The sequence below is a fragment of the Thunnus albacares genome, chromosome 17 (genome assembly GCF_914725855.1).
Source record: "Thunnus albacares chromosome 17, fThuAlb1.1, whole genome shotgun sequence".
NCBI classification, from domain to species: Eukaryota; Metazoa; Chordata; class Actinopteri; order Scombriformes; family Scombridae; genus Thunnus; species Thunnus albacares.
In genome coordinates this window covers 2,006,640-2,025,308 of record NC_058122.1, presented here as the reverse complement: position 1 = coordinate 2,025,308, position 18,669 = coordinate 2,006,640, and the positions used below count along the sequence as shown (strand labels likewise).

General features: G+C 40.1%; 1 protein-coding gene across 2 annotated transcripts; it reads right to left on the bottom strand.

Annotated features, from left to right (window-relative positions):
* Positions 1 to 328: 328 nt before the first annotated feature.
* On the bottom strand, positions 329 to 17,107 carry glyr1 (glyoxylate reductase 1 homolog (Arabidopsis)). Of its 2 annotated transcripts, XM_044331216.1 has the most exons (16): positions 17,014 to 17,107; positions 15,348 to 15,384; positions 15,175 to 15,254; positions 14,937 to 15,075; positions 12,353 to 12,463; positions 11,683 to 11,766; positions 9,577 to 9,630; positions 8,340 to 8,390; positions 8,111 to 8,184; positions 7,758 to 7,857; positions 6,018 to 6,128; positions 5,814 to 5,915; positions 5,449 to 5,611; positions 4,821 to 5,000; positions 4,589 to 4,713; positions 329 to 3,408 (listed from the first exon to the last, which is right to left on the bottom strand). In XM_044331216.1, exons 1-16 carry the CDS (start codon positions 17,049 to 17,051, stop codon positions 3,334 to 3,336), a joined length of 1,524 nt encoding a protein of 507 aa, XP_044187151.1. In that variant the 5' UTR covers positions 17,052 to 17,107; the 3' UTR covers positions 329 to 3,333. The 2 variants fall into 2 exon arrangements, with proteins under 2 accessions (XP_044187151.1, XP_044187152.1); XM_044331217.1 differs by lacking the exon at positions 11,683 to 11,766.
* Positions 17,108 to 18,669: the final 1,562 nt, after the last annotated feature.

The following is an 18,669-nucleotide window of genomic DNA, read 5'->3' as shown; positions in this document are numbered from 1 at the left end:
GTTTCCAGTAGGAAGCAGTGGGCTTGGAGCTGAGAGCCAGACAGGGTGGGGAAGTCAGAAAGTGTTGAGAGACAAATTAAAGACAGGGTTTTGTTTTTTTTTTCATGGGATTTATTGACAATACGAGAAATATAGAAGAACGCCAGCCTCACCTTTAACATGAAGCTAGAATTTCAGAAGAAAAACAAAGGGCAGTATTCTCTCATCTGCTCACCATTGACTGGCAAACATTAGAGATCTAAAAAGGAACTAACAGTCAAAATAACATCAGTAGAACAAGATAACTTCATCAGCCGGTCAACAGATCAGTCATTAAACGTCAAACATGTCAGTAATCAGGAGAGGATTTATTAAACAGCACAAAAGTCTTGATATTTCCACATGTACACAAAATCATAAATATCCCCCAAAACCAAAGTTACAACCTCCTACCTTAACTGGGATCCAAGTCATTATCATTTGAATGCGATAATAAGCCAGATTATATAAGCCACATATTAATAAACCATTTACACTTGAACTGAACAATCTACAGTATTAAGACACAAAGATGTTAGACAGTCGATCTGTAGAGTCAAAATCAAAAGCAGTTGTTTTCATTAATCCTGGTTATTGTAGATATAAAAGAAACCTTACTAATGTGCTATTTACATGTCTTCTAAAAACATTTCTTTACACTATGCTGTGTGAGGGGGGAAACGAAATTAAAAGCCTTAAATGTCGTTCATCTGGATAGAAATGAAAACCAGAAAAACTTTTCAAAGTGGGATGTTGGGTTGTTAACATGCAACTAAATCATTTAGTTTGATGAAAAACTCTTTCAATGATAGAAACTTGTGGGCCTTAAAGAACTAAACATCATGAGGTCTGTGTTTTCCCTGCATGGAAGTGATTAGAGAGTTTGGGGTCTTCTCTGGTGCACCCTGTGTTCTGTTTCTTCATATCAGCTGGGCTCAGCAGCACATCATTTGAAATATTTGAAATCCAACATAGTGACAGTGGGGTCGACTACTGATATGTTCAAAAAGGGAAAAGAAAAAGAAACAGTGATTTGTTGTTATAATCCACATATGAATTGAAGCATTTCTGCTCTTCCTGACAGCATGTGGGACAGATTACAGCTCACACATGACATCCACTTCCTTCTTGCAATTATCACCAGAGGCTGATGTGAAGTTAAACCAAAATCGATAGAAAATGAACACATCATAAAAATTCAAAACACAAGACACTTGACATGTATGGTCTTGATTTGTGCTTCTGTTTTGGTCTTTGACAGTCTGAGTGGATCAGCTGTTTCACCTCCTCAGGGACATTATATCATTGTTTGAGTATGCACCGTCATGCTGGGTTTCTTTTGCATATGTCGGTCAATATTTATACAGGTTATGTTTCCAGCTATGCAGTAGAGATCTTCACAGGTTCAACATTTTGGACGTGACCCACAACAGATCCAGTATAAAACCTACCTAAACATGATGTGCATCCAAATAGACCTGAGCATACACCAAATCCAATATCCAAAAAAATCATGTGCTGCCATGGTGGAAAAGAGCAGGAGCCACTCAGGTATTAGACATGTCCACACACACAGACCTGAAACAGAACAGGGTCCTACCACACCTCATTAGACTGAGTAGAATTTGGACCCGAGTGGAGCTCAACTGATAGTGGATTTTTGAAGAAGATACCAATGTTGACATTTGAGATTTTTGAGAACTAAACTTGTCATCACTCTCTGGTGAACAAACACTGATTAGAAATGACCTTAAAACATATCTTTGGCATTTCTGTACTGACATCTTGTTCATTATCAGCAGACATATGATGAATCTGAAGCTTATACTGGCTGGCTGATGTATCGGTCTGGTTTTAGAGCTGAATTGGTTCACTAGGAACTGAGTGGATCTGTGAAGATCTCTACTACATAGTCAAGATCGCCCCCCCCACTGTCATGTGACCTCCTGCTGTCCCTCACTTTAACACAGCTGGAATCTTTGAGGTCAATGTAAGACAGAGATAATAAGGATCTGTTATCTGATTTGTTAAATATGGAAATGTAACAAACTATTTAGCTGGAGTGAGGTGTGTGTGTGTGTGTGTGTGTGTGTGTGTGTGTGTGTGTGTGTGTATGTCAGGGTGAGACTGATGTAACAGTTTGTCAATGATGCTCCAATCAGCTGCTGATTGTGGAGCTGAGGATTTATTCTACAGCCTTCAGAGTCATGAAACCTTCCTAACCCACGTACAACCGTTTCATCGCTTTGCTTTTTAAACTGTAAATTTATGTCCCATGATGGTTTTAAATGTGCCGTTCAAACCCAGTCTCAACTTTTTTATCTGCAACTACCAGAAAAAAAAACAACCATGATTGACATCGGGGCTTAATTATCAACTTCAGTTAAAATACAACTCAAAAATGGGATTCATCTAGTTCCAGAATATATTAAAAAAAAAAGAAAAAAAAAAAAAAAAAAAGAAAACACAGTGGAAATGAGAACTTTCCAAACTCAAGAATGAAGCATACATGTAAATCTCAACTCTTGATGAAAAATATTAATTACTGCATTTTAAGGCCTCAACACATCTGTTGTTCTGTCCTTAACCTGTTCAAGAAAGATCATTAACACCAACTTAAAAGCATAAATCATCTTTTGTCAAATACAGAAACAAGCCATGACCAAACTGCACCAAGAAGACCTAGAAAGAAACATAAATAAATACATCTATTATTGAGAGACTCGAGGGGTTACAATATTAAGGCAATGCAGTGGCATGTTCTTGGTGTTTTCTCTCATGGAAATCTGGACATTTAAAAGAAATCAAAGATCACACTGAATTAAATAAAGTCATCATTTGTACATGAACAAAAAAAAAAAAAAAAAAATCCTTAGGGTTTATGTATCCACAAAACCTGACAGCAATTTATCTGGCGTGAGCTGGACACCCTGCTCTTCACAGTGGCACTGGACCCCACGTCCCTGCCCAACACCCTGCGTGACTTCTACCGTTTGTTAGATATCAGTAACCAGATGAGCTGCCCCCACCACAGCAAACTGCCCGGGTGCAGCGGTACAACCTCGTTTAGAGCACTCGTATAGCTTGTATTCCCCCACAGTAAAGTCAGTGCAATGCTCAAGGTTGCCTCTAACAAAAGGAATTACAATCCCAATCGGTTGTGGGCAGGTGACGTGGCTGGCGCCGGGGCAAAAATGAAATAAAACGATTAGAATTAAAAATAAAATAAAAAATAAAAACAACTCGTTAGATGACGAGGGAGAAACGATAAGGGATTAAAGACTGTGTGGTCCAGAGGATAGGTCACACCTCGCTCTAGTGAATGTAGGCCCTGTAGACTGCAGAAATATCGTTGTCCGACTGGTCCAGTGCCTTAGCCCTCTTGTAAACCTGCACAGAGACAGAAAGAACAAGGCTTTCAACTGTACTATTGTTATTCTAGCATTTATTATTTTATTGGTCAGACAGGAGAGTGATGCTGGTTGAGCTCTAATAGAGTAAGGTATATTCTGCATAATGCCCAAACACACAATGGCTTGCAGAGAATATTTCTGGCATCCATAATCATGCATCTTTAATTACACTGCACCATATTAAAGTGTTGGAGGGACAAATGAGTTTCCTATTGACCGGGGCTTAACAACACATGACATGACAACGATAGTTTTGGTATTGTCGTAACTACCAGTAGTGGAGGGAGGATGTTTTTCTCCTGAGGGTGACGCTAAAGGAACTGATGAAGGATCATTCAAATCTAAAGGCTTCATCATCTGTTATTTGAGAACAGGTGTTCTTCATGGAAGATGAGCACCAATCAAAAAAAAAAAATATATGAAGGATGGTTGAATTCCATTTAGCTGCTTTAGTTTCAGGGTCCTGCTAGAATGGAACTGAGCCATCAATGTGATTAGTAACACCTGTGCTTTCCTACTATAACAAGTTCAAATATCTGCTATGAGAATAGAATATTTACAGTGTCCACACCAAACTGTATGGAAACTGAACAAGGAACAACACTGGGCTGGTGGTGGCGCTAGAGGAGAGTCTTTGCAGGAACCATGAACACCCATACAGACAGACTGGGGCTAAATAACCTAATGTATTACATAAAACACATGGTGAGAACTACAAAGATGACAGATTTAGAAGACAAGAAAGAGGACATTCAGCTGATTGCCATTTATAGTGCTCTGTGATCATAAACACACATGACCCAGACTTTATGTTCTCCTGATGAATGAGGCACTTCACAAAAAGACAGTCAGCTTCACTTTCTACATTCTGTCAGCCCCACGCTCTACTCACTTTATCTCTGAAGCCGTCATGTTTCCTAATGTATCCAGTGTGTTTCACTGGCAGCATGTGGAATGTGCCCTGTTCATTATGACTATGTAGACGAAAGAGCCAAGAGTACTGAGAGCAGGCAGGCAGTGTTTCACACAATAGAAAAAGAAAAAGGATTCAACTCTGTTCTTGTTGATCCTTTTCAGTAAAGTTACAAAGAAGAAAAAATAAACATACAATAGGCAAGTGTACACCTGAAATGATAAAGAAAAGCACAGTGTTGTACCTCATTGGCAGCTGCAGCCATTGGGGTTGGATGATTGGCCATGTCGCCCATGGAGATAGCTAGCCTCAAGTCCTTCTGAATGTGTTTCAAATAGTAGTCTGGCTTAAAGTTGCCCTGTAAAATATCTGGACAAGGCAGCAAGAAAAGTTACTGTAAGCACAACTTAAGTAAAGAAGTTTCAGGTAACTGAATAAGTAAACAGATGTGTTAAACTTCCATTGTGTTGACTTACTTTGGCATTTCTGGTCCACAAATGTGCTAGCCATCTGGCCCTGGCACAGGATGTCCAGGAACGTCTGCTGTGATTGGCCGGTGGCCTGGGCCAGGGTTAGTCCCTCTGCAATGGTGGCCATGAAGCTGCCCTGCACCATGTTGAGGATCAGCATCATCCTTGCTGCATTCCCTGCTTCACCTGAAAACACACAAACATCTTTATAATCACATAATAATAGAAATATGCAGCAGTCACTTCACATCTCTACATCCTCAGGGAGCCCATGCCTGCAGCTGGCAGCCACAGAGCAGGGAAGTTGCAGTAAAAGCTCTTCCAATGAATGTATACAAAATGTAGTTATTGGATGCAGTCTGTCAGCTCGAACACTCAGAGAAATAAACAGGAAGTAGAGAGAAACCAGAGGCTGACAACATTTAGATCAGCACTTACAGCTTCTGAAGGGTTACAATCTACCTACATTACCTTAAAAGGAATTGTTTTACATTGTGGGATATGTGCTTATTCACTTTCTTGCTGAGAGTTAGATGAGAAAAAGATGTTTACATTTGTCAAAGGCATTCAGTATGATACAGCTACGTATCATACTGAACCAGGAGCTGACTGGTACCATTACCATCCTACATACCCAGGAAGAAGGAGGTCTTGCCCATGGCCTGGAAGCAGCTGCTGCAGTCCTCATAAACTGTTCGGTCACCAGCTGCTAGGATGACCAGCATCCCGTCGTTGGAGAGCTGCTGGCTTCCTGCCACTGGAGCCTCCAGGAAACGGCCACCCCGCGACGTTATCACCTGATATTCAGAGATTGAACAATGAATCACTACTATGAGTGCAACAATGACAACTGCATCCAAGAAAAGTCTTGATTCTTTCAGGGTTTTGGGATACATGGTAAAATGCTTCAATAGGTCCTTTTGATTCTGCATGACTTTATAGTGTGTGTAGTATTGTTATAGCTCCTTAAAATGTGTGTGTGTTTGTGTCAGTACATACCTGTGAGAGTTCTGTGATGGTCTCTGGGTCTACAGTGGACATCTCTACATAGCATTTGCCCGGCCTGATTCCCTGCAGGACTCCGCTGGGACCCATCACCAACTGGAGAAAAAACAAACACAAAGACATGGAGAAGTTATTTTACCGACGAGCCGCTAATCACACCTCCGCAGGAAGCCATTTACTGTAGATGATTGTACTCACATCCCTGGCGGCCTTTGGGTCAGACACACAGGAGAAAGTGATATCACACATTGAAGCCACCTCTGCAGGAGTCCGGCCTAACCTGGCACCCTCCTGGATGAACAGGTCACACTGGAACAGAGCAGACAGGGCTCAGAGTCTAATGCAACAGTAGGGGGGGAGGGGGGATACTGTTGTTGTGACATGTGTAAAGATGTTACTGCTGTTCACCGTTACATTACTTGCCTACTGCTGTTTTTATTCATTTAGTTCATTTTTGCGAATCAGCGCCCATGTTCATCAAATAAAAAACTCATCTGTGAAACACTAAGCTTGATATCAAAACTAAGTCGGATGACGGATGTTACAGTTATAAATTGAAAGTGTCTGCTCTGTGACCGCCTGCAGCAGCAGCATAGAGTAGCTTAGTGAGATGTCAGTCCTCCCTCCTGCTCTCTGCTGTCAACACACATGACGCTAGCTGTTAGCGAGCAGCTGCTCTCATGTCTCCTAGGGTCGCGCTGCTTGTTTTTGGCAGAAACTCTCCCGCTGAAGTAGCTGAAGTTATACCATTGGTCGGCTGAATGCCGCCACTTTCTATATCCGTTTCAAATTAAAAGCCCTCATTTCAAATTAAGACTTCTAGCGTTTCATATTAGGGATGTAATGGTACGTGTATTCTCCTGAACCGTCACAGTACAGACGTTATGGTTCTGTGCATGCACTCCTAGAAGCTCTGTGACCCAAACAATTACTGTCAAAATAGTTTAATAATCCACTTACTCTGAGTGTGGAACAATAATTCTGGAGCGCAAGTTCCACCCAGAACGTTTTGGCAGTGCACCGCTAGTATGCTCATGGGTATGCTAGCTGGCTTAGCCAAGGTAGCGTGGTTACCCCGTCATCAGAATGACAAACGAGAGACCCATTACACTTACTGAGTGCAACACTACTATTAAAATATGCACTATCTCTGTAGTGAAATGATACCGTGTCTCCCCGTCCCCCTCCCCTCTCTGTGATAGTCGTCCCCCTCCCCTCTCTGTGATAGTCGCCCCCCTGTCTTCTCTGTGCTGGTCAGCTTTTCACTCCGAGATAAGCTGTTCAGAACAACTATAAACACCAGTTCTGAGAGAGAAAAGTGTAATTTAACTATTGCAGTCAAAGTAGTGGTTTAGTCCCTCTGACTGATATATTATTATATATGACATCATTAGATTATTAATAGTGAAGCATCCGTGTTAGAGCAGCATGTTACTGTTGTAGCTGCTGCAGGTGGAGCTACTTTCAACTACTTTGTATACAGTTAAACCATGAAACTGCATCAAACAGCTGTCAGCAGGTGTCCTGACTGCTTGCAGGAAACAGAAAAGTTTTCCACTGCACTGTTTCAGTAATAGTTTTGGCCGTTGTTGGATATTTACATTTTTCAAAATAAAAGACCAAAATGTTATTTTCTACCTTTCTTACCGAACCGAGACCCCAAAACCCAGGTACATACTGAACTGTGAATTTTTTGTACCATTACACCCTTATTTCATACACAGTTCAGCCATATACTAGGTTGTGACCTAGTCTTGTTATTCTAATTCTGACACACAACTGGTCAAATCTTTCATGTCATTCATGGGACTTATCTACACTGACGGCAGCATATGTAATGGTTTCCTATCAGATGATGCATTTGTCTACATTCATCAGGAGAACATTAAGTCTGGCTCATGTGTGTGTCTACAGTGATAATGTGTTGCATTATGGTACCTTTTCTGCTGTGCGGTTCCACACTGTGACAACATGACCCATTTTCAACAGGTTGGAAACTATACCGCTACCCATCAGCCCCAGACCCAGGAAGCCTATCCTGGAAGTCCAAGAAAAACAAACTGATCAAAAATCATCAACAAACAAACAGTGAAATAAAAAAGTAGGATTCATATGTTTTTGTGTTTTAAGCTTAAAGACAAGAAACCATAGCAAAAGTTCCTGAATGACAACAAAATAAAGTAATAAAATCAGTAACAATAATCCGAGGTGTTAACCTCATGATGTGTTTTCCAGCTAAACTTAGCAAGTCATTTGGTTAATGGTGCTCTGCAGTGAGGATGTGTTAATACCTTTTATCTGTGGGTGTGATGCTGCCATTGATGGCTGTGCTGTCTGCTGCTTGGATAGATGTTGACCCCGTGTCCTACACAATCAAAAGCAACATCACTGTCAATTTCAGACTCAAGCCTTACTTCTGTTACTAAAAACACAACAGAAAGCAAAACATAACAGTATCCAGAAATACTGGGAAGCAACATTTCACCTGTTTATGTTACTACAATTCACATGTTACTTTACCTCCTCGATGATCTTCAGACGCTTGCTAATGGGTTCCATAGATGAGGCCGGCTGTGAGCAAAGAGAAGCACAATCCATCAAGAGGTGACAGAATACTCTAGTAAAATGCAGCCTCCTATCGTTCACTAGAAACACACATGGAATCCCCCACTTAAGATCACACATTGTGGAGGTGTGTCAGTACAAATATGATGTTTAATCCACTGCTGGGCTGACTTGTTATTCTGACCGCCTTACATCTTTCCATTCCCTGTTCACTGAATACATGTACACAGGAGACCGGCTTATTGGGAAAAAAAATCAGATCACAGCAGAAATTCAGAAAACACAAACATAAAGCTGGTCAGTGGTGTGGTATGTGTCTAAACCACCACAACACTAGCAGGAGGGCCGTGACTAGTAGATTTTAAGTGCATGGATGTTTTTCCTGAATGTGCATGTGTTTGAATTGGAGCTCAACTGTGGAAACCAGCTTTAAGTCAGTTACATTCACTAAACTGTTGTGTCTCCTGTGTCCATGAACAAGACACTCACCCAAAACTGCTCAAGATGTATGTGTATGGGAAAAGTGTAATTCACTTTGAACAAAAGCTTCTGCTGAATGTAATGAAATGCTACATACACATTATCATTCTAGATCTATAAAAATCACATTTTATTATAAACAAGTTACAATTTCATAAACAGTTACTATCAAACACTATGTGGATCGGTCCTGTCTGACTGACAGCTGGTCAGTATTAATGGGACCAGTATCAATGCAACAATAAGCCATTCACTAGAATGGTGTGATGAAATCGTTTTTTTCTGAGTTTCATCTTATCTTAATAATCATAAAAACCAGATTTAAAAATGGACCTGTGCCCAGGGACATTTAGAGCTGCATGTACAAACGTCATTGTTCAAAGCCCTCGCAGGCTGACATGACAGAGGATTTATCAGTCTGACCACAGACTGTTTCAGTTTAACTGTTACAGGCCCACATGGGGGGGGGGGGGGGGGATGACATTAGAAACACTACTGCCTCTGGGAAACTCCGCTTGGGTGTGTCCGGATAAAGATCTATATCATTATTACAGATGATTACATCACAGCCAAACTGACACGTTGGAGTATGCAAAACTATAGAGTGTCAGGCTGTCAAATGAGATCAGACATGCAGAGCTGAAGCACTATTTACAAACCTCCTATTACAACAGAAGAAACAATGATAGGGTACAGATGTTGCGATGCTTACCTTCTCAGACTGGCTGAGCAGGAAGTGATGGAAATGTGGGTCGTCCTTCACAGGCTACAACAGAAGAAGAGTTGAGTGGGAAAGAGTTCTCTTTGGATATGCACTGACGTAAGAGAGAATCTACATCTACACTGCACAATGCCGACACATCAGGGCCTCCCCTCATGATCCATATACAATCTGACATGATTTTCTGTTTTCTGAGTTTCTGGAAAAATTTGGGAGTAGAATCCACGGCCTAAATACATGATTCCCTCCTTGTGTGTTAGTGGTGAAAGTATAAATATAACTTTATGTCCCTTCACTGTTCCATAGCAATAGTAGAATTAACTCACAAAATACAATATAGTACAAACTACACAGCCAGTGTGTGTGTTCAACTGTTTATGAATCAGCTTTGAAGCAATAACAACATACTAGCCACACTGGCTGACTCTTTAAATACTCACATCATAGCAGTCTAACAAGATTTGCATTACTTCAGCACAGTCTGCTGTTCACTTCAAAACTAGTTTTACAACTGACACAAAGGCTACATGCTTTTTATGGTGTATGGCGTCTCAATTACAGCTAAGGTCCATGAGTTCTCTCATTTATTCAATGAAAGCAGATGATCACTGTGGAACTATCCTCCAGCTAATAATCATATGTAACATTACAGTTGTTGTTTTTTTTTGGGGGGGGGGGGGGGGTGTGTGTGGTAAATGAAAGCAGTCTCTCAGTAACAGAGTGCTGTGAAACCAGACAGCCTCTGACTCCAGTGTTTCAGGTACTGTTGTGCTTTGATTAAAATCATTTCAACTCAGAAAGTTCACCATCTGCTTCTCCCTATGTAAGTGGAAACTGTTGACGTTTGTACTTCAATTTCAGCCTTTAAATAAAAACGTGTCATTAAATCAGATTTAGATAAATATAACATAGTTAAAGGCAGATTTTTGTTGCATTATTCTAATTGGAGGAAATGGTGATGTTTTGTATCGATTGACAACTGAAACCAGGAAATGGACTGAAATGATTCTGTTTACAACTTGCCAGACTATAAAAAGACTCTATTGGCTGACTGCGTTTGACACATAAACTCCAGTTTGTTTGTTTTAAAAAAAGTAACAAATTAAGTATATACATTGTTTTCACTATGAAAAATGAATAGATATACATAGTAATGTACATTTAGGCACTTTCACAAGTACAATATTTTTTATGCAGTTTTTACTTGTCGCATGTGAAGTGCAAGAGCAAAGTGACCATTTGTGATGGTTGTTTCCACTGACATAGACAAACAGTTCATGGCTCAACCTTTATTTAGGGGTATTTCTTCTCACACACACACACACACACACTCACACACACATACACGGTGGTCATTCTGGTCTAATGGATTGGTTCACATTTTTTCAAGTCTGCCTTTGAACAATACATGCATGCCCATGGTTTTTGCCTGCTGTAATCATACTGTTCATACTGGTGACAAAGAGATCCTTTCTTAAAGCTATTTCAATATAAATTATGGACAAAACCCACAGTTCTCAATCTGCGTAAAAACACATTCCAACGTTCAGCTGAAAGTAATATGAGACTTCACAGTTTGAATTAGACAAATCAACCGACACCAATGCTGATATCTTCCAAGGTCTTTGTGTTGCTATCCCTCCACCATAGATCAGCACACAATGTCTTTGTGTTTCTCCGGGGAATCACAGACAGATTTTCTTTGTTTTGTTCACATGGGCACCTGACTATTGTTTTAAAACATATTTGAAAAAGTGTGAACCTATCCTCTAAGAGCATTTTATGTAGAGTGGTCATCAACCCTGGTCCTGAGGAGCAGGTAGGCTCTCATTACTACAAGACGCTCACAGAAAACCACACAGCTGACCAGCGAATCACAACGTTTTTCTGGGTCAACTGAAACAAAAGCATCAGAGTTGGTGACCAGCTCAACAGCACACACGCAAAAAACCAACAGTTTCAGTAGTCAAGAGTGAGCACCAAACAGGTCAGAAGGGAAAGGTCTGCAGTTTCGGGTGATTTAAGCCAAAGGTTAAGGTCAGGTAGAAGAACAGAAAGGCAAGGCAGGCTTGGTGGGAAGGGGGGGGTTTCACCTACACTGCTTTCCCATTTGAATCCTGAGCCAGGTCCAGCCCCCAGCCTCTCAATAGTGGACGGCTCGGGGTCAGAGTCAGTTAAGTCCTTTAAGGAGGAGAGAGACACATGTTCACCTTTTAAATCAAAAGGGTGAATCTGTAGAGGTCCATGTCTGCTGTAGTGGGGGGGGGACGTTTCTCATACACGGAGGAGACAGTACTGAAGACCGATTTCAAAGAATTCCGATTACCTCTACTGTAACCTGGACAAATAAAAGCAAACTGATCTCATGGATAAATACCACTAGAACTAAGTGAGAATATACTGTGTGGTTTTTTTTTTTATTTGGGTGATCTGACTCTAAGTACATGGCACTGATTTCAGAAGTCTGGTGTCATGACAACATTAGCTCCACAGACGCTGCTGCTCCTTACTGTAACCTGTTACACTGTAGGCATCTGTCAGGTTGACAGCTCCTTCTGGAAGTTATGTAAACTGAACACTGGAACTACTGCAGAAGCTAAATGGAAAATAGAATGTATTATAAAAAAAAAAAGGGTAGTGATGAAATCTGACAGAAACTGTATTTAAGCTCTTTTCCACTCGACAGGTTCCTTTAAATATTTGAGAGTAAACCTCTCCTTCACCAATGTTTGACAGGATAATGTTTTTAACTCAGTGTCCTACTGACCTTCTCAGAGGGGTCCTTCAGGGCACTGAGATCCTCATCATCCTCCTCTAGTATTTTCAGTGGCTTGTTAGGCGTCTTCTTTCCTTTTGAGTCTCCTTTGCCATCTGAGTTCTGTTAAAGAAAAAAAGATCATCACTTTGTGTAAACGTTACAAGAAAGGTCTCAGCTGTCTGACAACTGTTTGAATTGAACGTGGGTCATAAAATAAGCTTGTCTAAGCAGAAGGGGAAAAGTGATTTCCACAATGTTGAAGTCAAGTCTTTCTGGTGGGCAGATGGCCTCCACAGAGACCCATGTGTCCACCTGAATAAACATTTGCTGACACTGAACATGATACCGGGGAGTGTTTCATGGAGGAGGCTTGAAGGAGCGGAGCTAATTAAGAGAAGTCTCACTTCATTAATCGTTAATTTGATTAGATCGGTTTCAGTGGTGGAAACAGACATGTCCTGCGTTTGTGTTGGTTTCGGTTGTGTGCTGTGGTGACACAACAGCAAGGCTGGACAATATCATGATTGTCACATTTACTAGGTATGGATAGATAAAGGAATATATTTTTAAATTGCATTGGAGCTCCTATTCATTCTTTTCTTTATTTCTTTTCTGTTTTCCTGGTTCATGTCTCTTGTGAATATCAAAACAAGTGATAGTTTTATTCACACCTTGGTTGCTTCAAGTATAAAAACATGTTTACACCAATCGTGTGTTTGAGGTGGTGGAACTAATTGCTTGCGTTTCCTCTCAAAGCTACAAATACTTTTCCGTGCCAGTTGTTACAAGAAGACAACCTTTTGAAGCTACTTGACAACTGCTTAATTGCTGATGGCCATGCTAACAACCCGCTTCATGCACAACAACAACACATCCTGTTTCCTTCCCAACACAAGATAACATGTACACTAAACACAGGCAGTTATTTGACCAACTGCATATTATACAACCAGTACGAGAAATATTGTGAACATACATATGTATGAATGCATATTAATACCTGGAACTTAACACCAGTTGTGCGTCAGTGATCCTGCTTTTTCTTTCCATTACATATTTCTGTTATATTACTTATTATATATTAGTATATTTTACAGCACTGTACGGCCACTGCCCAGTTAGGCCGTATTCACACCAAATCAAGTGGTGCGGCCCACCGCCTCTGGCTCCAACAATCAGAAAAACAATCAGAAAATAACATTTTATGGATGTGATTCACCAGCTTTCTCACTACCAGCACTCCCTCTCTTCATTCACTCTCCAGCTCGCTCAACCACAGCTGCTCTCTCTCTTTTTCTCTTGTCTTTTTTTAAAATGAGTCAGGAGGCAGACTAGAGTCTAACTTTACTTTTAACATTATCAAACAAAGAGAAATATCCTCCTCCCCTCCTCCTGGTAACATCTTTTAACTCCGTCATTGGCAGAGTTTACAGCTCTGATCGCTCTGATCTCCGGCTGTGATTGGCCTTCAGCCGCGGTGATGTCGGGTTGCATTTCTCCAAAAAAGTTGACTCTGGCTCAACTTTCCGGCCACAGTCCAGCGAGGCGCCGCAGCAGCCAAAACGCCCGCAGCCGAAGCGCACCCCCCCCCATTCAAATGAATGTGAGAAGTGGCGTTTTCACTGCACTGCCTGATTTGGTCTAAATACGGCCTTACGGTACAGTCCAGAGCATCTACAAAACAACCAGCCACCCCAAACTACACTTCTACAACAGCCTCCACATATATATATCCTGACAACACTTTCAGCCACAGTGATGATCTGACTGGACATACAGAAACAAGAATAAACAAGGCACACATTACACTGCTATACACTCCTTTTCTACTTCCATTATGGTCAGGTTTGTTAAGTCATTTTGAGACACAACATGCTGTAGTCTGCCATACTATTATGCTTTGCTGCTCTGGCTACAATGTCATTCTAATACTTCCACTAACATAATTACATTTGGATCTTTGGCTCCTGGACCGCTGATTTGAATAATCAACTTTTTTTGGGGGGGGAAGCTCTAGTACACTCAAGTGGATTAAAAAGGGGGAATACTACAAATGGCAGTCTGTGTGATGGAATGAGACACATTAACATTACTTTAATTAGGTCAGTAGGACGTTCATTATGTCCGTTTTCAAACAGGAATTTGTAGATTCCAGATCCCCAACACAACAATCAAACCCCTTCTTTTCTGGCACAGTTAAAGGACAGGTTCACCATTTTTCAAGTCTGTCTTAAAACAACAGTCAGGAGTCCAAATGAACTGTAGTCATTCCTCCTGTTGATACTGATCATTAGAAGATCCATTCATATGACACTTACAATTTAATCTCATCTGAGTGTAACTGTTCATGTAATCCAAGAATGACTTTTGTGAGTCAAATGTTTCACGTTACCTTTTTGTTATAACCACTATAGCTAAACCTGTCACCTTCAGTTAATGATTTCCCAGAAGTCAGTGTGCCTTTTCTAAAAGTTCACATTCAATTTTTCCATTTGTTGCATGTGTATAAAAAAAATGACTCATACTAAAACCAAGAGGATGTGATTCTTGAGATGCAACAAACATGTGAAGTGTTACAGGACGACTCCCTCACCTGTTCTTTCCCCTTTGCTTTCTTTAGGAAGTCCTCCACTGCATCCACCGCCTGCTGGAAGCGTTTGCCTTTATTTATCTTGATCATCTCCTCTTTGTGGGCGTGGTAGGGCTTCAGCTGTTCTACTTTGATCCAGGCACTGGACAAGCACACAAAAACACAGCTCTTTACACATCTGATGCAGAAAAAATTGCAAGTTGAGTCAGAATTGATACCTTACTGTCTGCTGTAGACTTACTGGTCTTCAGTTCCAAAGAATTTCACAAAATGGCATTTTTTGCCCCTTGGCTTTTTCAGGTCCTTGGGAGGGCTTACTATCTGAAATGTGAATAGATGTTTGAGTAGATCATTAGCACAAGGTTTGTCATGCAAATGCTGGAATTTCTTTTCCTTTAAACCATCACTCTTTACCTTTCCTGGCCATGGTGGGTAACGCCCGAGCTTCCCCCTGAAATGAGAGCGATACGTTTAGTCCTGGTATGTCTTTCTGCCAAGTACAGAGATGCATTAAGACGCTTCACTGTATTTCACCAAGCAGTGCTTTCTATCAGTTCAATTTCAGCTAACCAATTACACTAATTGCTGCTAGAGCTGAGTATTGAACATCAATAAGTTCTTGGTACCAACTGAAAAGTGTCCAAAGCACAGAGCATCAAAAACTGTCAAGTACACCAAGCCAGACCCACGTGTCCGGTCGAATTCTGATGCTTATTAACTTTGATCCAATAATTTCTGATTGAAATCAAAAATGTGCTCTTCTTTGCTTCTTCTTATATGATTGTATGTATTGAAACTCAGGCGTAGTAACCAGCACTAGAGTCAAACATTTCAAACGACACCCAGCTCTTCTTGCTGCTGGTTCTTACAGTGTAAGACTACAAACACGGAGTAAAAAACAGCAGCACTGTAAAACAAGTTAACTGTATTAATCTACTGAAATACAGGGAGCAGACAAACTAGTAAATATCTTACACCATATTTAAACTGAAGCAGTGTTGCCTAATCTAGTGAGGCTCATGGTGTTTCATCTGTTGAGGCTGTCAGCTGTTCATAAATAATGATCCCATGCTGTTTTTCAGTAATAGTTGACAAAGATATATCCTGTTGTCTCTCTTAGTTTGCTGTTATATTCTCATACGTTTTAGAAACATTTCCTCTTGCCATATTACATAACTGCAGTGTTTGTGAAAGCAATTCAGACAGCAACTTCTGTACGCCTCACTTACAAGAGTCATATATACAGTAGAACACTATTGAGCAGCAGCCATGTGTCAGATATAATCTGTCTGATTACTTTTTAAAATAAGATATTCAAAACAATAATAGGCAGCTAAACAATGTGGCAAGAGAAAACAGCCGCTGATTGAATCGCTAGGTCTGAAGTAACAAATGTTCAACAATGTCGTTATGCTCATGCACAGTGTAACTCTCAGTTACTATGTTGTTTATGTAGCGTCGCTGTCCTGCTGTAATGCAACGATAGATGATAACACATCATGTGAAACACAAACTGCTGCTACAATAATGTTAACGACCAGTTTGATGTATCTCTCCACACAAATAAATCACCTTATCGTTCGGGTTAAATCAACCTACATCCAGATAATACAGATAAACGCGAGTCTGCAGAGAAAGAGCTGCTACAGTTATCACGGAAACAGAGCAGATACAAACAGTAGATATCCGCTTACGATGCTAGCGACGCTCGTCATGGACCGAAATTTCTACAACACTGGACATTTTAAGTGTTTGGTGAGGATTTACAGATAAACACTTTGGTGCAAGATTTACAACTGTAAAATGCATAGTTGTGTCCGGGAAAAAACGAAAACCTAGTTTCGGTCTGAACCTTTTTGGTAGCTTATCCGCTAACGTTAGCTAGCAGCTAACGAGGGCTGTTGGCTGAGTCAGCTCGGCTGGCAGTTTGTTTGGGTTGACCATCAACTAACCTACGTCAGGTTAAAACCAACAAGAAATATGAATCTTCGACTAACTGGTTAATACGACACTGCTTTGTGTAATGCAAGACAAATGATCAGAAATAGAGGCGTTTAACAATGTTAAACGGTTATCTCACCACACTAGATCCCCAATCCTCAAATGCACCGTCGCCATCTTACAACTTTAATAAAACGTCGCACTGAATGAAGGAGAAGACAACACACACCCACTAATCACACTTCCTCTCTGTGCAACATCCGCTATTGTTACTTTCAAACACGCTGAAACTAGTTTCTAACAAGCCTACACATACACAATATATATATATATATATATGTATATATATATACACACACACACAGTAATTATATTTAATATATATGTGTAATACATAGAAAACTGAACAACTAATAAATTGAAATGACTGAACAAAAACAAAACAGATGCAGTGATGTTGGATATACGTAGCTGCCAGATATTATATTATATTATATTACATAATAGCCCATTATATCATGATTCACATAATATCGGCACCATAAGAATACATAAGAATAAGATAAGAAGCGTTTTTAATATCTCCATGAGTTGCACTGAATATTAGCTTTATGCTCAGGCCTTTTTAGGAATTACTGCCACCTATTGGTGGGAGGACGACGAGCCTCATTGTTGTGGGTATCCAATTTCTCCCTCTCTCTTTGGGTCTATGTGATATCACAAACTGCAGATCACAGAGTGTTTATAAAAGTTATCTACAGAAAGAAAAAAAAATCCTAAACGTACGCAATCAGAGAAGGAAATATTCATAGTTTTTCATATTATTTGGACAGATATGTCAGCAATTACTGAAATGTGCCCTAACCCCTCAAATAATTATGTTCATGTACACGTGCATGTACATAGGCTATGTCACATAACGACAGTGGAGGAGAGTAAATACATTTACTAAAGCACTGTACATTTCTGATGTGTCTATTCATTACTTAAAGTCCCCCTCCACTCAGAAATGTATTTTTCTTCTTGCTACTTCCCTTGGATGTTTGAGCTTCTCTGTGCATACAGATGCATGTGCAGAGTTTGTCTCTAGAGGGCTGTTTTCACATTCATCTACTGAAAGTGGATTGTTTCTTTGTGCTCATTGAAAATCTGATTTGGCTCAGTATGCCACAAGTGTGATGAATGAATGTGAGAATGGACTTTTCAGTGAAGCAGAAGACATCTTGTGTCCAGCAGTTCAACTTTTCAAATGAACAATATTTGTGTGTTTATAGATTCTGGAGTTTTTCATGAGGGAGAAGGAGCAGAAGCCATATTAAGGATTTTAACATGGTAATTATACTTTTTAAAAAAATACCATATCAGACATACATTATTGTTCCAAGCAGAGTATTTGTATATGTCTTAATACATGTCTGGGGGGGATCTTTAAGTATTTCCATTTATTCTACTTTATTCTCCTGATACTCCCGATGCTCATTCCAGAGGGAAATATTATACTTTTTAGTCATCTTATTATTATATAATTTTATCATTACCAATACATTAATGTGTAAGCAGCATTTGGATGCTGTGGTAGTAGGTCATAATGGAGCCATGTTTAACTCCTTTATATACCTTTGGCTCTTACACTGATCAGATGTTTTGTATGTAAATATTAATCTGCAATCTCTGGCAGATACATGGACTGTACACTATTAATGACACTTTTACTTTTAATACTTATAGCACACATTTATGATAATATATATTTTGAATGCAAAACTTTTACTTGTAAAGGAGCATTTCTACACTG